This window comes from Thermobia domestica, chromosome 9 (assembly GCF_964235325.1).
Source record: "Thermobia domestica chromosome 9, izTheDome1.hap1.1, whole genome shotgun sequence".
Taxonomy (NCBI): domain Eukaryota; kingdom Metazoa; phylum Arthropoda; class Insecta; order Zygentoma; family Lepismatidae; genus Thermobia; species Thermobia domestica.
In genome coordinates this window covers 153,783,635-153,808,113 of record NC_137462.1, presented here as the reverse complement: position 1 = coordinate 153,808,113, position 24,479 = coordinate 153,783,635, and the positions used below count along the sequence as shown (strand labels likewise).

The window sequence follows — 24,479 nt, the reverse complement described above, 5'->3', positions numbered from 1 at the left end:
CAAACGAATAAAAATGAAATCAAATCTTTAAGTTTTACGTCCCACGGTTATGCCGGCTAGGCTAAAGGAGACGGTGATGATGAGAAATGAATGAAATTGTGGGATGAAGAAAGTGGGAGGTAACGCGAGAACCCCGAGAAAACCCATGCACACGATTACGCAAACAAAACAAAACAAACAAAGTATTTCTTACGTATTAATGCAGCAAAAATATAAAAACACAATGAAGTTTGAGAGTTTTCAACTGAAAATAATAGTTGGGTGTGAGATTACTACAAAATTTATATTTTTTATTTAATGTTATTGGTTTTCCACTCAGCCGTACAATTTTGAAATCATCACACTGTAATCAGGTATAAGAAAATTCTGCACTTTCTTTCAATCACAGTAGCTTTCGTGGGCACTTTAAACGAGTTGTGACTTTTTGTAGTGTGAGTATAGTAGCTCGGTGGTAGAACTCTAGCTTTTAGGACCGTATCACCTTTACGCTCGAACCCATTCTTAAGAGCCTATCTTACTAAAAATAATACAAAATTTACCATTTTTCTTTTGCATATTCATTCACACGTGAAAGCAGATAATGAAACTCAACTTACCACAATCATAGATAATGTTATTCTACAACAGAAAATATGAACCCGAATAATTTTCAGTGTAGCCATCCATAGAAATTACAGTGTTGCCAGAATAACAACACCCCTCAAATCTAAGTTAAGGCAGCGACTAGAGGAACAATCTCAAGTGCATTTGATTACGTATCATGTTGTTTTGGTTTCCTGTGACCTACTTTTTAAATAACATTATTATTATTATTTAGTTTTAATAATTGTATGTTAAAACTATTTTGTTTATTACAAACTAAATACAACTATTATTCAAAAAATAGTTTACAGGAAACCAAAACAACATGATACGTAATCAAATGCAATTGAGTTCGTTATTCTACTCGCTGCCTTAACTTAGATTTTAGGGGCGTTGTTTTCTGGCAACACTGGAATTTCTATGGATGACAACGCTGAACATTCTTCAGGTCCACATTTTCTGTTGTAGAATAACATTATCTATGATTGTGGTAAGTTCCATTTCATTATCTTCTTTCACTTATGAAAAACAAGCAAAGAAAAATGGTAAATTTTGTATTTTTTTTAGTAAGTATCATACGGACTTTACAGCGAACCAACTCATATGCATTGACTTTTCTCCGAATATTTTTATTTTCTCCTATCCACCATTTTATTTTATCTCATTATCATTCATATAATTTATACTATTATACAAGGTGATTATAAATGATTCATCGGGTTTTAAGTGAAAAACATCAAAACTGTCAGTACAATACATTTGTGCGAATGATGAAACGAAAGAATGAATTTAAAAGCTTAATATCTTATATTCATAATCTTGACTTGTGGTGACTGTGGTATCTATGCAGCAGAAAGAATTCTGTGTTTTGAATACGAGAAGTGTTTTTCCATTGTTACTGTACGGTGTGCATTCTGTAGGTAGTTTACAACTGCACCGCCAAGTAAGCATAGCATTCTGAGATGGTATTGACAGTTTAAGAACACTAACTACCTGTGTAAAGGTAAAAGCACTGCACGTCGTTGGATTGGGAGATGTGCCGACGATTGCGTTCTTACCGTTTTTCCCATGGCCTCCTAGATTTCCCGTCCTACGAATTTGTGACTTTTATCTGTGTGATTTTGTGTCCGCTACCAATAACTTTGTGTGAGCTCCAGGATCGCATTATTGCTACATTCACGAGCATTAGTAGGGGTATGCTAGAACGCGTCTGAGGTGAACCACATTGATTTGTGACAAAAGGAAGTCACATCGAACATTTGCAACAGTATGTATGAAATTTAGACAGTTCCTCTAATTTTTATGTATCATTCGTAAACTTTGTGTGTTATACATTTTTAATACAGTCTTTGCAAATCCGATGAATCATTTATAATCACCCTGTATATTTGCTTACGAGTAAATTGCAGAAAAAGGCATATATATATATATTTTTGACAGAATGTTGCAGATATTGCCTGTTCCAGTTTCTTCATCACTTAAACAGTATCTAATGTCACACAATTTAAAATAAAAGGGATTTAATAAAATACTCACGTGATTTCGTATTTTTACATGTGTAAGTTGGTAATTTCGGGTACGGTGGATCAGCTTTTGGAGTTATATTGTAGCCATCGACCATGCTGCTTCCAGACCATGAAAGAGTTACGCTGTTATTCGTTGCTGATACATGTTTTAGATCATTCACTGCATCAATGAAAGCATCTTTATCAAAGATAATGCTAACAACTTCTGAACTATTACTCTCGTGATCAGAGTTCTTAGCTACAACCTGTAAATAAAGTAAAGTAATGCATGTTACCACGCTGTACAACAGAAAACTTTTGGATAAACAACAACAGGTTTCAGATGATACAGCGTAAATTTATTTCCCTAGGTATATTATTTTGCCTCAACAGAGAGAGATATATCAGAAGAAGGAAAGTAACATCGGTGAAAAATTAAAGTTTTATCGCTTCAAATAGAGATAAGAAAGCTTATCTAATGTACTAGTTCATACATCTCAACTCTTTGGAATGAGATTTGCACACTGCCCAAGTGAAGTAGGCTATTTAGGGATAAGATGTACGAAGGAGAATAGTAGTTAAGCGGGACTTTTAATATTAAAGAAATTGCTCCCCTTTTCCAGATCCTGATGAAATGTACAATGGACGAACCTAAGAGCATGTTCTTTCAAACATAAAACAAAATCAAATATACACGTGTGTACAGAGGCGGCTCATGAAAGGAATTACACTGGTAAAAATTATTTTTTTTTTCCTTTCAAACTAAAAGAAAAAATTTCGCTAATACACTACTAGTTGTACACAACAATTACTAAATCTTTAAACGCCTATTGACGCAACCCTGCGTCATGGCTTTAAACCTTCATAGCTCAGCCCCTAATTAAGGTACGAAGATAATTTTGGTATCAATGTGTCGTGAAGGATGAAGCATTAAAAGGACATGCATTTTATGTATGTGGAGAGGTATCACGGCGGAGTGGGGGAGGGTGAAATTCATTTTATCAGTTTCTTGGGGCCATACCCCGTCCCCCTTGGGGGTAGTCATAAAAATTGGTATGCGAAACAATGAAGTCCACTACACGCTAATACCCTGTAAAAGTATTTGTTGGTTACGTGTGTGAAATAGGGGAGGGGCAAATTTGATTTTTTTAAAAACGAAAATGAAATTTACTTTCTGGACGGTTTCATTTAAGATATCTTTTCACTAAATTGGTGTAGAATCGTAATTGTTCTACGGATAATAATGAAGTAAATGGTGTGCATAAAATGTGGTATACTACGTTCGCTTTCCTGATATACAGTTTCAGAATCTCAAAAGCTCGGTCCCTTTCCCCCCCAAAAAAAAAAACATAAAGCTGCACCCAAATAACGATAACGAACAACCCTCTCGTTGGCAAAACTCATCCATCAATGCTTGTACGACGTTGCTTGTCTTTCCAAATTGTCAAGAAAGGGATTTGATGGTCAATGACTTTTTTTTTTTTTTGGTCAATTCTTTTTAAAATCCTTTCCACTTCCAACACACTTTTCTTTTTCTTCCCGTAACTCAAATATAGTAAATGTATTTGCCGCGAAACTAGAGCAATGTAACACAACAAGCATAAATGTTTCCCTTGAGGTATTACGTTTTAATGCAGTGATTAAAAAAAAAAAAAAAAACTCAAGAAATAACAAAAAGGAAAATTTGGCAACAACAGAACTGTCACCTTCACTGACTTTCCTTTGACTAGCCATAAATAAGCCCCCTTACTGAGTTTGGCGACATCCTCCACCACCCACGGTGTGTCGGCATCGGACAGCAACTGTATATAAGGATAGCGAACGTACTATACTATGGTTGTGGGAGGGGAGCAATGTGAAATTCAATGAATCGTTCTTCTACGCATATTTTTCCAACAGATAACTAAGTCATTATTCTTTTCTGTTCAGTACAAGACAATAATACTATTTTCGTGTACACAAACACACACACACATACACTCTCACAATAATTGCTTGTCGAAAGAAAAATGTCACCTGATTTATCTCCCCTTAAAATTCGTCCCTTCCCTCTTCATTTCTAAAACTACCAAGTTGCTTTCATTGGAATCTGCATCATTCTTGACAAGTGGAAAACAACAAATATTACTTTGCCGGCGGCGAATTCCGAATAACTAAGCAGACGCAGTGTTGCCAACTACCCTCTTCCACCCCGCCCTCTTCCATTCCGTGAAGGTCTGCAACCGCCCTTCGAAAATTATATACATGGCGTTTTCATTAGGAATTTGGTTCTGAATTTTTATCTCGCTTTGTACCGCAGCAATGGCTACCATTTTTGCATATTATTGTCACAAGTGTGTTGCCTACATTTGAGCTTCATTTTGTGAGCGTAGGGTGATTTTAAGGATTGCCAGGGCCTCCCAAATTATATATATATATTTGCGGATTTTTTCTTTCTTTTTCTTCTACGAATAAAGCGAGAATTGCACACGTGTTACCCCGTTGGAATCTGTGATCCATAAGCTTTCCAATGATGTATGAATCACGACTCTGGATAATTAGCAGATCACCAGGGCCCCTAACGTGAAAGTCTACGACTTCGTTAAAATCCCTGGTCTGTGTTTAAAGGTTAAATATTTTTTTCTCTTCGTTTAAAGCGATAAAACTTTAATTTTTATCGGTGTTACTTCCCTCATGAGGCGCCTTTGTGTCTTGGAGGATGGGTGGGCGGAGGCTTTCGTGACCACAGATTGGTCGACCGGTGTGCTTTGAAGCTTGAAACCGATAGGTAGGACCGAGGGGAAAAGAAAACAACAAGCGTTGTCGCCTGGTAACGAAACACAGGTAAAATTTACTTTAGAGTCATTGTTCACAATGAGCGCATCAGCCATTTATATGTACCTCCCTTCGCCACCCCCAGAACAAAATATATAAAGGGTAAAATGCACAAATAGCTATCAAAACAATGGAAATTCTGGACAAAATACAACATACTCGATTAATACGATGCGAAGCCAACCCTAGCTTGTAGAACAGCTTTAATTAGATTTAGAATGAAGGCATGTAAGACATGATTGGTTTCTAAAGGGATATGGCGCCATTCTTCATACAGTGCTCCACTCAATTCCGTTAATGAGAATGTAGAACGGTATCTGATCCGGAGTGTGAACTCAAGAACTGACCTCAGACGTTCAACAATGTTCAGGTCTAGGAACTGGGAAGGACAGGGAAGATGTAGTTTCTCCCAAAGTTCATTCTAACATGTCTTAGCAGCTCCAGAGGTTTGTAATGGCGCAGTGTTATTTATATATATATAAAAACAGTCCTAGCCGGAAATAACATCTGGATCATACGATGCATGCACACGCCTAAATTGTCTGTATAATCCGCTGCAGTAATGCATTCTGTGAGCATTTGGTGTATAAACTTCTTTGTGCGTCAGCCATACATAAACACGACCTTTTGTTGGAAATAAAGTGAAAGACGACTCATCAAACCATTGTACGTATTACCAATAATTGGAGAAGTCTACTTTGCATGTTCTCAGCACAATTTTCTTCGCACTAAAGCACTGTTAGCAGTTTGGAAATTGCAACCGATTGCGGATGTTTAAGGTCATGCAATTCGCCGAACTGTGATTATCGCAATAGGCTGTTCACGGTGCTGACACATCAAACTGAAAAGTCAATTTTACAGTTGAAAGTCTGTTCAGAACAATACCAATGATGGCTGTGCATGCTTCACATACGAGGAGAGGATGGAAAGTTTTGAGCTTACAGGGAAATACTGTTAGAGATCCATAATATTATACGAATACAACGTATAATTTTCTAACATATTGTGCCAAATTGTATGAAAATTCTGTTTTTTCCACGTTTGAAATGATTGATGTGTCAAAGAAGAGAGTTGGCAACATACCCGTGATTTGGTATCTCTGTGGAAAGGACTTATACAATACAAATCCACAAGGACACGACTAAGACTTTGGGTAATGAAGCTCCATCATTCACAACTTGTAAACGCTGGGTTGGCGGCGAATTAAAATGTGGATGACAAAGAATTTTAAATGAACCACGACAACAATGTGTGTTAGGTATGCATGATCGTCAAGTAACTGTGAAAATAATCTCTCAACGAATCTCGACCTACCGTGTGAATCACATTAACCATGAAGAATTGCCCATGAGTAAAGTGTCCGCTCGATGGGTACGCAGAACAAAAGCGACAATGGACATTGATTACGCAGTTCAATCTCCAGTTGCTGTAAGTTAATTGATGCCTCAAGAAGCGATACGTGATACAGAATGACGCTTTCCACCATTTCGATCCAGAAACAAAATCCCAATTATGACGACAGCGGCACTCCTCATCACCACCCAAAAAAATTCAAAGGGTTTCATCTGCTCGAAAAATGGTGGTGATACGTGCTGTATTTCTAAACTCAGGCTTCACTATCAACAAGAAATATTACATTAACCTACACAAAGTGCAAGCTGTTATTACGACGAAGAGGCCAGGAAACTTGAGTCCTCCTTTATCAAAAAATGCACCTGAGCACCACCTCACCGTGCCGTGATCATACAAGTTGCTTTGGTCGAGTGTGGGTTCACAGCACTTTCCCATTTACGTTATTCGCCTTTTCACTTTTCCCTGCATTGAAAATTAATTACGAGGAAGTCACTTCACGTCAGATAATGAGATCATTATGGAGATCATTAGGTGGTGTGAGGTTCAGGACAAATTATTCTACAAGACGACTGTAGACAAACTGTAGGCTGAATGTGTAAGTGCGTTGACATAGGGGTGAATAGAGAGAAATCCTAATGTGTCAATCCAGCTGTAACGCGGCTTAAACTTTTCACCCTCTTCTCGTAGTTCAATAATATTATTTTCGATTACAGAACATGTACCAAAGTGAGCACAGATAATATTTCATCATGCTGTCATTGGCGCAGCGCCGATGTTACATTATCTCTATACATAATTTCAGCATCATTCTTTCCCACTATTCCCTGCCTTTCAAGTAAAACTTTCGTTACTATTATTTACAAAAAAAGACAGGAACTTACCCAGAAAGAGTACTTTTCTCCAGGCTCGAAGTTCGATCTGATGATATCTACTGTTTGTAGACCATGTAATGTTATCTTGAATGGAGGAACTGGAGGTGTCATAAAGATATTGTAATCCATAATAAGTCCATTGGAAGTAACTGGAGCATTCCAACTTATTTCGACGTCGGTTGCATTCTTCTGAACCACTGTTACGTTATATGGAGGGCTTGGTACTAGAAATAAATTCATCATTTAAAGGTCTGAAAATCACGATAAATTTAAGATGATATCCTACAGTGATACCTTTGAAGTATTAAGAATCTTGCAAAAATAAAAGTAATTACAAACAAATCTTCAATTTTGAAGAAAAAAAAGTTTTTTTTTTAAATTTTTATTATTATTTTCGAGGAAATCAAAGTATGCTTGGTTTCGTCAAGATTAATCACTGTTAAAGCTGACTCACAATTTTTTCCTTAGCAGTTGTTTATGGATTTGATATTTTAACGTACCTTTCAGCTCACCAAGCTATATGAGACCTGGACCTATAACTTAACGTGTGATGCAAAGCACACGGCGGTCCCTCCCGTCAATTAAGTGGTTTAAAATTCGCGATTTACTACTTGGAGTAATTTTATGATGCGTTAGCTACATTGATCAGCAATTACATAAAATTGTGTGTGTATTTAAAATCCCGCATTTGTATAGAAACTTACATTTTATATAAACTATTGCTTTGCAATGTATTGTATTGTAGTTTAGAGTTTAATGTTCCATGGTTCTGCCCTTTAGGCTAAAAGAGGCGATGAGAAATGATTGACGATAATGAAACGAAGGTCAGAAGATTAATACCTATGTCCTGAATGGGATTCGAACCTGCGACAGATCAATGTAACGACTACCGGCCTAAACTTAGATCGCTCAACTATGCCAACTAGCATGCTTTATATTGCACTGTTAAGCGTTTGCGTACTGTAATTCTTGCTTCATATTGTTATGCAGCATCAATGTTATGAAGGATTGGATCTAGTATTCGAGTGGGATCCAAACCACAACTCGTGCGATGTAGTTCATGTAGTTCGGATCCCAGGTTACGCTGTAGATCCACGTCTCATATAGCCTCGCTGCTAAAAAGGACGCCGAACTCGAATCAACTAACCAAACCACAACAGATGTTGAAATAGTACTCATATATTGGGTTGCTGCACTTCAAATATCGTTGTTGAAGCACATCGCACCGAAAAAGTCACACGATCAAGGCCTGCAAAAAGTTACGGGATCTCTTTGTGTCCCGTGTACATATTACTTCAAACAACTAGTTGGCAAAGATCGTCAGTGATAATTTATATTTATTACTCGACCATGAGATACTCTGTTGTGTACAAGCTGCCCTCACTGTGAATATGAGAATTCAATTTAGGAATGATCTTAAGGTCAAATTGTGTTATTATGCCCCGCGTTGCAGCCCAAAACAAGGCATGCGTTGCTATCAAATACGGTCAATGAATACACGTTAGAAGTAATTTTACACGCTGTATTGGCGTGGTGAACCTATGTCTTTTATATGTTCGTTCCATGTATTGCAAAACAACCCACTTAATTTGATCATGACGGGAACAAATAGCCTCGGTGCTGAAGTCCCCATTAAACCATAATTATTCGTGGACTGGAACTATTATAGAACCCCATAGCGTTAAAACTCAATCAGATTTGCTAAACAGTTATTTACCTTACTAAATTGTCTAAGTATACCCTAGCTAAAGAAATCAGAGAATTAAAACTTATTTCAGCTTCCACGAACAGGACATAAAACAAATACAATGTTCACTGGCAATTGTATGATTTGTAATAACGTGTCAGCCATTTTTGAAAGAACACTTAATAAAACCAACAGTCATTCGCCTACCTTTAACATTATTTGGTATATATACACCATATTATGAGATGTGGATGGCCGAATATTGTACTATATTCGCCCATCTCAATTAGAAGCTATACATATGTAAATTACTATTGTACATCAAAAATGACTTGTATGTATGACAAGAGTTGCCAAAACCAAAGAAACATAAGTTTACTTACCTCCTTGTCCTGTAGCTGCAATGACATACTTGTCAGGTGCAAAAACCTCACCAGTATTTTTCACTCGCACGTAGACCGTCATGTTATACGTTGTGTATGGTTTTAAATCTGTAAACCGAAACTCAGAACCGTCGATCCATTTTGAATTGTTGTGCCACTTGTGTGTGTCAGCTTTTGCATATGAAGGTAAGTATTGCAACGTCACATTTTTGGGAACAGGAATCCACCAATACAGCAAGATACTCGTCGCATTTATTGTGTTCTCATCGACAAACATTTGCAATATCTGTTAACGATTTTGAGAAAGAAAGAAAAAGGTTTCATTAATATAAAACGAGGATAGAAACTTGTAATCAAGTCCCTACTCTAAAACCAAGATTATGTAAACAACTCATAAAACTAACCTTATTTCTTAGAGTTTTCATCACCAAAATAATATATACGAGTTTAATAGGCATTGACGTAGACTTTACCAAATGTCGTTTCGAAACATACAAGTGATTTTCTATAAAACACATTAATATACATCCCAATCTGAACATATACACCGATTGCCTCAGTCAATGATATACGGCCATCTAAATAACAGCGCGTAGGTTATCATTTCAGCTTGCATACAGCTACGATCTGACGTGGTAGGGATATAATGTCAGTAATCGCTCCCTCGTACAGCTAACCAAGCTGTCTGGAATGTAACTTTTTCACACCCCAATCTTAACATATAGAGTGGTTACGGGGAAAATTGTACATGATTGTTTAACAATTGGCAACATTCGTCAATATGGGGAGTGCGGTACGGAAAAGTGCTTAACAGAAGAGTTGTTGGAAAGAAATCAATTTTTGATAGTACGTAGAACAAAAGATATCGCTTTTGTATTTCGGCATGTTTTGATGTAGCCGCAAGATATTGTACAATCCGCAGCAAAAAATCTGCAACAGGAGCATGAAAGTTTATTGTGAAACGACGAAGTCTTTTGTTTCAAAATAAATGTGTAGGGGAGGACGCCGTGGGGCAGGGGATGATTCGTGCCACTTAGACGTTATGTTATTCCCTGCGTTGTTTAGGCGTGGTTTCACAATAAACTTACATGCTCATGTTGCAGGTTTTTTGCTGCGGACTGTACAAATGATTACTAGAAAAAAAACCTTTGCGTAATTAAGCAGATTGAGAGGCATTGTTAGCGTGTTATTTCAAAACCAAGGTCATCGCTTTCATAACGTACCATAAACATTTCGTGACTGACAAGCATCTTTTTTTATGAGCAGAGCTTTACGTCGTCGGTGTGCCCGTCGTTTACATTGAATTAGTGTGCTTTTATATGTATATATAAATTTCATAGACTTAGAATGTATAATGAAGGGTGTTTGTAACTCATATTAAATCGGAGCCTCTTAAGTCACTAATTCATGGGTGACTCCAGGATCTTGAAAAACACGGACCTCACAGTAAAGTGTCATTTTTTAACATTTAACGGTGTTTTCAAATTATATTAAAACTTAGGTTTGGTCGGCCTGACTATGCTACCCAGTCTATTCTCTGGGCAGCCTCACACTTTTCACTCTTGAGACCAGTAATAAGACATTCAGACCAATAGTCTGCACCAAAACTCTTTCTGTGCTTGTCCACTAGCCATTTAGATACACTTAGTTATTCTTACTACTTTGGCAACGTTTTTCCCTTCATGTAACAATTTCTCCCATAACTTGTATATTCTATTTCATTTTCCAAGACATTAGAAACATAAGTCACAGTTTCAAAGTAATTTGCGAGACATTTATTTATGTTACGGTCGTAGTAACGAGCCTTATTTTAAAATTTTCAATTTGATACTGCAACACTGTTATCCTTAACTTTGTCCTCTCTCCCCTTCCCTATGAACCACAGTTTAAACAGCATTCTAGGGAAACACACACTCATTCAGAGACAAACTAAGATGTAAATAAAAAGGGACAGGATGTAATAACTTATTAACATTTTAAAATCTTCTATTGTTTCCTTTAATGAGAACTTTCAACTTTGACAAGTTTCAACAGTAGTGCCAACAATAATCTGGAAAGTAGAACGGAAATACTACCTCCTTAAAGTACACTATTGATCAAGTGCCCGAAGAACACTAACTCTTATTGTGACATGACTGCGACTATCAATAAGCCCTTGTATTAGTTAAAAGTGTCTTAGATCTAACTTTGTTCCTCGATCTAATATGCGGAATTTGACCTGAGAATATCCTTAGATCACAGCCTTTGAAAAAATCTCTTTGGTACTTTATCCTTAGATATTGTTGGCAGAGATGTGAAATTGTTTCAACAATAGGTCATTCGCTAAATATTGGCCTCGAAGATAATTTACTATGAATTTCTACTGATACCATATCTGCCCCCCAAAAATCTAGTCCAATACGGGAAAGTAGTATTTCAGTCACATTTTGTTTGCCTCCTCCTCCCGTATTAACACAAAGATCTGCCCTAGTTTGTTAATGTCGCCGTTGCCCCGAGTTCGAAACCTGAGCAGCATTATGTCCAGGCTACATAACTACAAGAACAGCAGTAAAATGCACAGCTGACATTTCTCCGAAACAGTATGACAGATGCTCTGTCCTGTAAATAGTGGAGACCTCCTCCAGGCGTTCAAATAGGGTCTGTTTTTGTTTGTTGTGACAATCGGTAGTTAAAATCAGGAATGAGATCTCGCAGCAACATAGCATCATAGCTGAAAATCTGCGAGCTTACTCCAACGTTAGTGATGCCTATATTTGCGTTGTCATATCCAGTGTTGAAGTCGCGTGCATGTCCACTGCAGAAAGACTTGTTTTGTCAACTCCAGCAGCTGATAGCGTAGGAAGCAGATACTGTTGATACTTTCAATGTCAATTTCCTTCCTCTTGACGGAGGTCGAATCGCTGAAGTTAATAACGTTATCTCCAGTTGTAAAGTTGCAGGGCATATTGGGAGCAGGTATCACTGCTACCTTCAACGTTGGCTTCCTCTTCCTTGACGGATTAGCAGGTCGAAGCGTTGAGCTTAGTAACGTTATCTCCAGTTGTAGAATATGCACAGCATATTCATTTTACATTACAAAGTGATGAAAGAGAAATAATAATAATAATAATAATAATAAAACAGTTCTTTATATACACTAAACACGGATTTCACAGAAATTAGCTGACAACTAACCTGTAAGCATTGTAGAAAAAAAAAATCCATATTCTTAATAATGGTACAGGAGCCTTCGAAATTTGAACTAGAATATTTCTTTGGTAATAAATTTTACAAAATGAACGTATCCACAAGTCGCCGTTAATGCTATATTTCAATGGTATTTGAACAAGGAATTCGTAACAAATGGTTTCAGAGGTAAGGAATTCGTAACTTGCCTAGGAAATAGTTGACCAATTACCCTTCAAAATAATTAAGTAACAGCTGAACCTTTCATTTTTGCTACACATTATGATTTTAAAATTGTTGTGACTTCAGAGGGTTTAGGTTAATTTATTTCTTATCCTTGTATCATATTAGATCCAAAACTATAAGTTGTTGTTCTTCTTAACTTACTTACTTTTCTTTCTCAAATATAAACCAACAGATAAATAAGATTCTCTTGCTAATTATTTCATAAGATTTTTATACGGATAAAAAGAGATTGTCATTCCCACTTTGTCTTTAATCATTTACCAATACATTGGAGGATGTCTAACTTTTGTGTCGCACGCTATTAAAAGTTTAACTAAAAGCAAATTCTTCGTACAAGCGTCGCCATTGTGACTGGGAATACCACACACTTTAATTTTAATTTTATTTAGATATATTTATATTTAAATTGGGGGGGGGGAGGCAGCAGTTTTTCCAGTCGTCATTTTGGCGAAAATCATAGTGATTGGTACGTGCACTGACATTAGGTCCAAAAGTGGAAAGAGAGTTGCTTTAACGCCTGGGATATTCCGAGTGGAAGGCAACCACCAATCAATCAATTCTCTAGTTCGCTGACATTAGGAAGACAACATATGTAAACATGGAAATTCGGAAGAAACAAAGGATAGTCCATGATGGCAGTAGGAAATAAAAATGGCGAGGTAGTAGTAGGTAATAAGATGTTGACTTGTGTGAGAGTACGGACAGGCCAATATGTTGAAGTACAAAATAAAACAGACAAGTGTGATAAAGGGTTTGTTATACCTCGGAATAAGTTTGAACAATCAATATCCGAGATAAGAAATTGGAAGACCACTTTTTTAAATAACACGTTAATTGAATTCGTTACAAATATGGGAAACAAGGACACGAAAAAACTGTTCTCACTATGTAATGGAATATTTGAACGGAAGAGTGATCGAAAGAATCGATCGCAGAGAGATGTGAGGACTACAGAACTATCAGTCTCATACCACATGAAGCAAAAATTACGCTTCGAGTACTGGACATATGGTTGTATGGAAGAATACATGAGGAAGTTAAGGGAAAATATTCTGAGTTTAAGAGCGTAAAAGGTACAAGAGATTCAATTGGCTTGAGTAGTCCGTGAAAAGTTTATACAAACGGGAAAGAGGTGTATATGTTGTTTTGATTGATCTACAAAGAATGTTGACAAGGTAAACTGAAAATTATTAATGAGAGCGTTAAAGAGTGTTGGATTGGAACAGAAGGAACGAAAACTCTGAAAAACATATATATATATATATATATATATATATATATATATATATATATATATATATATATATATATATACAGGGTGTTAATAAACTATACAGACAAATTTTAAGAGGTGATTCCTCACATTAAAATAAGAGAAAAATTTCATATGGACCTATGGCGAAAAGTGCATAATTTCAGACCTAGGGCTGTCCAAAATCGCGAAAAAGCCAAATATTAAGAGGCCCTATTTCGATTACGAGAGACTGTGAATGGTGGTCCTTATCAGCGTAGAGGAAGTTGCGCATACGCAATCCAAAAATGCATATTTCATTAATATTTAATAGGTGTACAGATTATTTCATACAGGGTGGAATTCCCAGTCATGCCATCACCAAATTGTGATATATGCTCTGACTTTATGATTGGTACAAAGCAGGCAAACGATAAACCTTGATAGCAGTGAACACGGAATCCTTTAGTGCGATGTTGGAAGTGTTAACAATCGTCAGCAACATGGTCTCCCGTACTCCGGAAAACGTATGCTGCGATGTTTTCTTTCATGCTTATAGTGAAGAAAACATGAAATATACCGTGACGAAATACATATCATCACACGTTATTCCGAACACACAGAAACATAGAGCTGCCTGTTCCTAACACTTCCGCCTTTCCTCCGAAGCATTGGATGTCCATTGTTGTCAAGGTTTACCTCCTGCCTAGTTTGGACCCTTCTTGAAATCAGGGTGTATCTGAAAACTTTATTGAAAACATATCTGAGAATTACACCCTGTAGAGAATACCCTCTACACCTATTGACAATTGATGAAATATGTAGTTTTGGATCGTGGATGCGTGGCTTCCTTCACGCTGATCAGAACCACCATCCACAGTTTCTGGAATTCGAAATAGGGCGTATTGAAATTTAGCTTTCTCGTGATTTTGGACAGCCCTAGATCTGAAACTATGCACTTTTCGCCGTAAGTCCATATGAACTTTTACTCTATTTTGATGTGAGGAATCACCTCTTACAGTTTGTCGGTATAGTTCATTAACACCCTGTATATATAAACAAATAACTATTAGAATAGAAGAAGAAATGACAGCAATTAGAATGGGAGTTCTACACAGATCTTGTCTCTCGCCAACGTATCTATCTAGAAGAAACAGTGAAAAAGAGCTTGTATAATGAAGACGGTACTTTGGAAGGAGGAAGAATGAATTCGATGTTTACGGTTAGCAAATGATATGAACTTGTTATGTAATCAGGCAAGAAAATTAGTAAGATGTTACTGAACCTGAGCAAAACTTGCGAAGAATGTGGAATGAAAATAAGTGCTAGAATGACAAAAGAAATGGTGGTTGGAACGAAGCGGTCCGCACTAACTATAGAAGTTGGAGGGGAACTACTTCCTAGAACCTGGGTAGTATTATTAATCAAGACACAAAATGTAAACATGATATAAAACAATGATATGAGTGGTGACAGAAAAAAAAATACGAAGAAGAAAAGTGTCTTGTAGGACCTTGAATCAAGAGTTAAAAATAAAACTACGCGAAAAACAATTAGTTGAGATATTCACTGAGAAGAGACTGTATCATGAAGGACGTGATAGAAGATACGATGACAGGGGGAGGTAAGAGAGGCTACGTTGACAGACGGTATTGAAACGAATTTTCTACGCGAGAACGAAAACTGTGGTGTACAGAAGCTTCAAAGTTTCGGGCAAGTGACTTGCCAATGTCAAAGAATATCTATGTTGATTATATGACGATTGAATTTGATGTCATTTGAGCAATGGAGAAATTAACTGAATTTTCCTGACACCATATTCTGTGAACTAAAATTTCTGGCGCAACAAATTCTTGAAAACTAAAGGACTACCAGCCGGCATGTGGCATTTATGTCTTTGGGGTGATATGTGGTCAGTACATCGGCTCTCCTCGACGTTAGGCTGGCTTTCTAGACTGGAATTACCTACTTTCTTCCTTTAAAGTAGCTACCCAATTGTCTTCACGAAGCTAGGAAGATGACGCAATGACACATTTCAACGAAGGAACGGTCAGCCAATCTTTCTTCTGACCAGAACCGGCATGGCTGATCTTGAAAGTGCGGCTTGCGCGTTGACACGCCATATTCTCTACAGGTGTGAATTCAACGAAAATTCAAAAGTAAAGTATAAAAAGTGCAACTGAGCCAAAAACAGAAATTGAGTCTCCGGTTTACTATGTCGCACAGTGGGGCCAAATCAGGCAATTTTTGGCAAAAACTCGAAAAATGAAGTAAAAGATTGACTCCATATAATTTGTTATAATGGAACCTTAATAGTGTACACATAAGATACCAACTTACAATGAGCTCATGGCATGTGTAAACTTGGTTATCCGCCGAAGCCGGAGAGACACTGTTTAGTGACAGAAGATAGGAAGCTGACTTTGCGACTATCCCTACATTGCGTATAGATAGTCAGTGGCTGATACACATGGTGACACGACCAACATGTATGTATTGTTTTGTATATTTAGAATGTTGATGTGATGTGTAGTAATACTACTTAATATCATATTTGGAATGTGCTGTGGTACTGAAAGCATATAAACTATGATCAAACGATAGAATGGCATTTTAGTAAAAAATATGGCACGATATGTCTGTGATTTTTTAACATGTCGTAGCGGAAACATTGTTCTTACTGTATGCAAAGAGAAAAAACTAGCACATATTTGCACTTTTGGGAAATATATCGCATGAAAATGTTTTAGGAAAACGCATTCTGGACGTAGTGCTGCTTTTGAATTGAGCTGGAATGAATGTGAGAATAAGTATTACGTTATTAGACATGTGATCCCCATGCATGCACTGACAAAGTTGAATATAAGTCAATTCTGGGAATTTTGCCCCCAGGCCCCATCTTGTTCCCAACATCTAGTCATACTTCTCTGGCATTCACCAACAGAACTAAACTCTTGTCAACCATATTTGATTAATAGTGGCGACATTTTGAAACGCCAATGTTTGATAAACAATCTAGGGACTATAAGGTAGCACCATATTAAAAATGGTGTTGATCAATTCAGTGTTTTCTTTTTTGTGATGCATGCACAGAAGTGACATTGGAATCAATTGTAATGAGCCTCCGCTTGCTCCAGCTCAGTGTTCCAATCAAAGCCCTGAAATGAGCTCATTTATTGCACGATGCAATATTATGAAACAACCTGAACAGGTTACCGGTACCTGCATGTAAATCATAATATGTTTAATATATCTGATGATATACTCATATCGAGAACTTGTGATGAGATACTTTTTTTATGTATTGAAGTGTCCTTGAATCTTCATTGTCATAACGAATCCTCCACAACTTTGAAATAATTTTGAGAAATTTTCTTTAATTTTATTATTCTTCAGTTGTAAATTGAATAATTACACTTTTTCCTTTCATGCGCAAGAATGTAAGCCAATCGTAAATTGTTAAATCAAAGCATATTGCCCACGAATGTGTTTATGCCAATCATATAATCTGTTATATAATTTAGGTGCGAATATAAGGAATAGTTCCTTTTGTGATGTAAAACATCATACTTTTGATGAAATAATGTCGAAATAACATACACATTTCAGTCCACGGATCTTCTTTTACACTTTCAAAGACATGTTCATATAGTGCATCTTGGTGCGTGCCACCTAAAAACTGTATTTTTTTGTTGTTTGCTTGTAAATTTACATTTGTTGTTTGCTTGTAAATTTATTTTAAGTCCAAATCTTTCTTCTACATAATGAATACATTATTACAGTCATTGCACACACCAAACTAATTGGTTTTCTTACAATTTTCTGCTTCATATTGCGCATTCCTACTTTTTGCCAAGAATTCAAGTGTACTCATTCTTTTCATATTATAAACTATATTCGCACCTTTAGTGGATAATGGTAAGGAAAAATCGGTTGATTCCTTCTTTTCTTAATACGATTTTAGGAAACATTTTTCTTTCAACAAGACTACTTTAAATCCAACTCCTGTATGAATATTATCTATTATACTTACTTTATAAGTGCGAGTTGTTACGTTGCAATTCATTTCGTCAGTTGTATCATAGCAATCAACATGTCCATTACAGTATTTGGATGTTGGAAGACATACGCTGTCATCACACGAGAAAAACCCTTGGCCGCAAACAAGTGATGGGGGTGCTATAAACACAGAAGAAGAAAAAAAAAGTTGAAAAATTAATACTATTAAAAATACAAGCTTTCTGGTTCCAGTGCCTAATTATTTAGAGTACTGAATATTTCTAATCAGGTTATAGCACATAGATATACCTGCTGATTCTAGGTACAGAACACATACTGAATGACTTAAGTATCACAGGAAGGCATGAATCTATTTTTAAATCCCCAGATACAAGGTAAGAATGTTTATATCTAAGTTGTATTCTAGTTACAATCAGCAATTATTCCAATTGGTTGCAAGCCAAGGTAGCCTTGCTAAAAACCTAAATAACTACGCTGCAAACTAGATTCGATTTCTCTAGATATAAAGAGTTCGACAGGAAAACAACAACCTACCTCCATATCACAGTTTAGCAGCGAGTAGAAGATATTGAGAGAAGTGCCAAAGGGCATCAAAATTGTTAATGTAATTATTTTAAATCTGTAGAAATAAGATAAGAACGTATATATCTAAGTTACAAAACATACAATTATAAAATACAGAACTCAGAAATATCGTATACTGTGAAGTCTCACAAGTGCAATATAGTAATAGAAAGAAGTTGGTGATAGAATAAATAAATAAATAAATAATAAAAGCCAGAAAAGGAAAAAAAACATTCATTTTATAAAGGAAAGTACCTCTACACCCAATAAAAATTATAAATATCCAATTCTATTCCCAGCGTAATTATGACTACAAAAAGTAACTTACTTGTTTTTGGTTCAGTGCATGACAATTCATCGGAGCCATCAGGACACTGTCTAATACCATCGCAAACTTGAGACTTAAGTATGCAAGAACCATCTTGCCGACACATCACTTGATCAGCATTGCACGACACCGAGCCCTTGCAATTTTCTTCATCTTCTCCTGAATCACAGTCTTTCACGCCATCACACACCCACGACGCCAAAATGCAGTCTCCTGTAAAAGCAATACACAATCAATGCTTCTGAGGTCCTCTATGTTTTCAAATATTTGTTATCAAAATTTTAATCAATAAACACACATTTCTACATGATCGGAGCTATCAATCACATGAAGAAACGTCCATAATTCCGATAAACAAGTATACACAGATATAAGGGATAATTGAATCCTGTTTGTTGACCATAACTATAATATGGTATGATGGAAGGAATTTGCAGTTCCTTGTTCGTGTACAGTACAAACAGTAAATCAATATTTTTTGTCGTTACAGGAATAACCGCTGAAACATAGTATTCCATATTCACAATCCATCCAAACAAGATCAACGTACTGTCATAATTTCATGAAAGTAAAACAACTGAAATGTTCGTCGCATGTAGGACGTCTCGTATGCGTCTCGTAAACAACAGTGTCGATTGATCCAAGATATTCGGGAAGGATTTGCAGAAACAAGGTAATATTCCGTCCTGGTCAAGTTCATGTTGTTTCCACTGAGAACAATTGTGCAAAGGTGTCGGAAGCTATTCATGCGAATAAACATCTGAGCATCCGATTCATAGCGGAGCAATTCAACATGAGCTATGGTATGGCCAGATGATGAGATAGAGGTTCGTAAATGCCCAGGCCAACCTTCTAAATTTTAAATGTACGTCATTCGTAGATAGGGCAATGGGACAAACCAATTTCAAAGATACAGTGGGACAAATTTTAGAACACGTATGTAAAAGGCTGTGGCCATTACCACGGATGCCATTACATTGTGTATAAATGACAGTTAAATACCATTATTACTTTCGCAGATATTGTCTGGAAACGGCTTTCAGTTGATCACAACACATAGTATGAGATGAGCTTATATTAGCACCATACGCATACGAAAAGAATTCATTAAAAAAAACTTATTGTATAAGAACAGCTTACGAACTTTATTATTTACTATATCAAATATTAAATTACAATACTTTTCTCTGATTATACCTAGGTATGTTTCCTAGTATCTAACTAGACGGGTGTTATATATACACCCAGATAAGTTACACTTCCGTAATACCGTGCCAATCGTAAGTCAGATTGTCAGATTGTTGCTAAATACTCTTTCTAGACAACCATACTATTTACGAGTGCTTGTTGACCTAAGTTCGTAGTAAATTGAAAACTCACCAATTTATAAAATTTAATTTTTGTAGAAACTAATGATTCAAAGATTTTTCAAAAGATCCTCCTAATTTCGTCAGGGGGAAGAGTAAGGAAAGAGAGAGAAAAATATCACGATAAAACTAATATTTTTAAAATGGAGCTCACTTACTACCGATCTATTTCAATTGATTTCTTACCTGAATAACAGCGGAATCTATTTTCCGAACATGTAGTAGTAGAAGCTGTAGGTGTGGTATGAGAAGGCGTCGTAATGGATCCGTGCTGATCTCCACATCCTATTTCATCACTTCCATCTTCACAATCGTCTACAGAATCACACTTCCACCAATAAGGAATACACTTCTTATTGCTACACATGAACATCCAATCATTGCATGAGTTCTGAAACCAAAAAGTTAATTAATTGATTCATGTTATACGAACAGAAAAGTAAGGTTACATTGATTTTTTTTTCTTTATGGCAAATGTGACAAGATCTATACGCTTAGCTTAAAAATAATGGACTTCAAAGTTGACAGTTTCGATACCATAGCAGTACCTTCATCAGACACAAATCATTCTAAGAACTTACAGCGACAAATTTTACAGAAAATGTTATTTGCAATTTTTAAATATATTTTTTCATAGTGTGATAGGAAAATACACCTATATATATATATATATATATATATATATATAAAACAAATTGTCAATTACAGAAATGAATAACTACAATAATAAATTATCAATCATATAATAGCAGCAGCAGTGTCTACGTTGAATAGTCTCGACAATCGACTGACACTGACGGCACTCACTGCAAGAAAAAATTCCGAGAGGCAGCCGTTTGACCTATATTGTACTCTGTCAAACGTTGATAATATTCAATAAATTTCTAAATTATACTATTTTCCTAATTATTCACAATATCACTTGCTGTTCTTCGCAAAATTTCAAGAATAGTTTGAGAACTCAATAAAATGGAAGACTTATGAATGATCGAAAGAAACAAGTTAAGAAAAGAATATATACGTAGTATATTGCAACTAACCTAGAAGTCAGAAACAGACCTATATTACTCATCAACTCTGCTTTTATTTCATTCAATATTTCTTTCTTTTTACTTCTTCCTCTCCGTCTGATGAAGCGTCAGTGAAAAAGCATATTTAGTAAGTACTTTAATAGCATACAATTCCGAAGTTTTTATATACATATACATGATTTTGGGAGACTTCAGAGATGGGAAAATAAAATATTAGATATATTTTTAAAATATTATATAATGGAAAACTTGCCAACTAGAACTTTTTTAAAGATTTAAATCCCAAGCTTGACTGCACTTTTTTCTTCTGGTAGTTACGGAAAGTATACTCAGATAGATTTGAATATCCAGTAGAAGCATAGTGAGAAAAGTAAATTTTACGTGCTAATAAAGTTAAATCACATGATGCACTCGCATTACTTATTTCATATATATGTCTGACCTTGATGAGTCACGCAACTGCATGGTACGGTCGCGAGAGAGTGATTCAAATTACAATCCTGGTGTATATATAAAGTGTAAAGAGCTAAACGATTATTACACGAGTATCTTTCTAACGAAACTGTTTTATATTTAAAATATCGTATTATATTTGGGTCAATACGGTATGTGTTTCATAATAGTATTTTTAATTAATCCCTGGTGCGTAAATTATTTATAGTGGTAAAAGCAAAGGATTGGCGAAACTGATGTGGAGAAAGAAGTACCAGAAATAGACAAACACTATTAATACAGACATGAATGTAATGAAATATAAGCATTTTCGATGACGCTTCATCTCAAAAGGAGAGGAAAAAGTAGTAACAAAAGGTAAATATTAAATACGACATCGAAAGCTAAGAAACAGTAGATTCGTTGCAATATAGAGCAATGGCAAAATGCTTTTCTTAGATCATTATTATTCAATCTGCGTAAGGGATGACTTCTCACGGGATACGTAAAATTATATAAATAATACATTACAATACAGTTTAATATTTACTCCATGCTAACAGTAACATACGATACTAGAAAATTTACAGTATAATTTTGCTCCTTACAGTAAAGCTGGGTCATTAATATTATTTAATTAATGGGTAATAATTCTAAAATTTATTTTCGATAGTTACCTATAATTTGTATTCAAGATAGCTTAAATCTAGGGAGAGGTACGAAAAAAAAAAAAAATTGAATACTACTGGTTTAGATTTTCTAACAAGAATACTGCATTTAAGAAGAGAAAACACCTATAAACTACAATATCACATTCAACATGATTTGCACTTTCGCTTACAATATCGTAAAATACTTACAGTTGGCAAAAATGCAGGTGTTGGTGTGGTGGTTTGTGTGCGATTCGTTGTGCAATTCCGTTCATCTGACCCGTCTTCACAATCTGTATCTCCATCACATACCCATGAGCGGAAAATACATTTCTTTTTGCTTTCACACTAAAAGAAAAAGAAGTATTATTGTTCAAGTACAAATATTTTTTAAGAACAAGATTGATACAGAGAAACAATTTCTTTCATTGTTTAGGTTGTTTCAGATCATGTCTTAAAGGAAAACTTACAGTTTTCAAATATACTCAATACAACATTAAATAATAATAATATAAAATGAAAACCATGGGCATTCTTATTCATGAACTCAAGATCAACTAATTGTAATGAAACGTAACACAAAATAAACTAAAATTATGTGACCTCTGAACTTCATAGAACAATATTCCTACTTTCTATTAATAACCAGCGATGTACACATGCTATTGTTAACAATATTAGTAGCATATTGTCTGTTTTTAACTAATTGCAAGTAATCTATTTCACTAATTCATAAGTAATGATGTATTTGTGACTAATGCTTACATGAAGGTTAGACACAAGTAACGACGTTTAGTGGTCAGTACTGTTTGAAAGGAGTATTCTGTACAGTATAGTGAATAACATGAAGGATTCGTACAAGGTATCTTGATATCCTACGTGCTAATATTGGTCTACGACTTTGGAGATCAGCTGGTCTGAAGTATGATTTCCTTGAATTCCGGATCAATAACATAAACTGTGGTAATTAGCTGCTTCACTACATTACTTACACTAGGTGCTGAAAAAATTCATGGTATGTTTCCGGATTAACCACCGGAACCGTGATTATCTTATCGCCAAGCCCCACACACGCACAGCGCACTCTCTTCAAATTCTTGTCATGAAGTACCTCCAGCACAGTACGCACTAGGGTACGAAATTCTGGACGAATGGTGGAGAATTACCCCTCTTAATGTGTTTGAAACAAAATTTCCCCCACTAATAAGAAACTGGGGGGATGCCGAACGAAGTAACACAATTTTCGAAAGTCTAAAAATTAATTACACTCTTTTATATGTAATTTTCTCGTACTAAATTAACATAAATAATTCATATGTAATTAATGGATGAACTATCTGTATGGCAAGATCGAAGAAAAAACTGGAGTTAATTATGGTCTGGCAATTTTGTGCCTTTAATTCAACATAGTTTAATAATTACGGGTGTTCAAATATGTCGAAGCATTCCAGTGAAGAGTTCTTTTTACACTCATCTCTCACCTCTCCTTCGACTGTAATACTTTCGTATCCTAGTAAGCACGAGTAATCTGATCGGTCGTCTACCCTTCCCGGATCATCCACTCATGCGTGATTACCAGATCAGCCCTGTTATCTGTTTGCTTCTCATGTTTGAGAGATTCATGCTTAAAATGGGCAGACTATAGCTAGGGCTGTGCGACATTTTGACATTTCGATATTCGGTATTTTGATGTTTAATATTTTGATTTATCAATATTGATTTTCGATATCAAAATCCAGATATAGTACAGCCCTAACTGCGTGTTCGAAACACTACAATTTATCATCTACAATCAACGTGTAATTGAACCTTTTCTCAATTTTCTACCCCAATTTCTATATTTACAAAATTTGAGGCTAAACTCGAAATATCAGAAACGTATCTTCTGTTGATATAGCATCGTAAAACAGGGCTCCCACTCAAACTAAATAACCGAATTCACCTTTTTTCACGGTTTTCACGGTCCAAAATGTTTCAATTTCATAGTCGGAAAGTTAATAATAGTTACCTTGTTGACCACACAACGACAATAAAAACAGTCCGGTGCAGGACCCAAGGCGCGTCCTGCCCATCCCTCTTTTCCAGCTTAAGTTTGAAATAGTTCCAAAGCATAGTTCTGCAATTTCAAACGATTTTTATTTCCTTGTTTTTATTATTATTATTATTATTATTATTATTATTATTATTATTATTATTATTATTATTATTAGAATGCTGTTCATTCTAGCTTTGAAACTGTTTCGCTTTCA

General features: G+C 35.7%; 1 protein-coding gene across 1 annotated transcript in view; it reads right to left on the bottom strand.

The window, feature by feature from the left end:
* The window catches only part of LOC145695112 (sortilin-related receptor-like), a 126,843-nt gene that overhangs the window by 35,234 nt on the left and 67,130 nt on the right, over positions 1 to 24,479 (bottom strand). The window contains exons 20-26 of the mRNA XM_081772028.1: positions 22,441 to 22,578; positions 20,304 to 20,508; positions 18,751 to 18,963; positions 17,872 to 18,017; positions 9,197 to 9,482; positions 7,136 to 7,350; positions 2,119 to 2,353 (exon numbers count right to left, since the gene is read on the bottom strand). Coding sequence (XP_081628154.1) covers positions 2,119 to 2,353; positions 7,136 to 7,350; positions 9,197 to 9,482; positions 17,872 to 18,017; positions 18,751 to 18,963; positions 20,304 to 20,508; positions 22,441 to 22,578 — 1,438 coding nt within the window. The remainder of the gene's footprint in view (positions 1 to 2,118; positions 2,354 to 7,135; positions 7,351 to 9,196; positions 9,483 to 17,871; positions 18,018 to 18,750; positions 18,964 to 20,303; positions 20,509 to 22,440; positions 22,579 to 24,479) is intronic.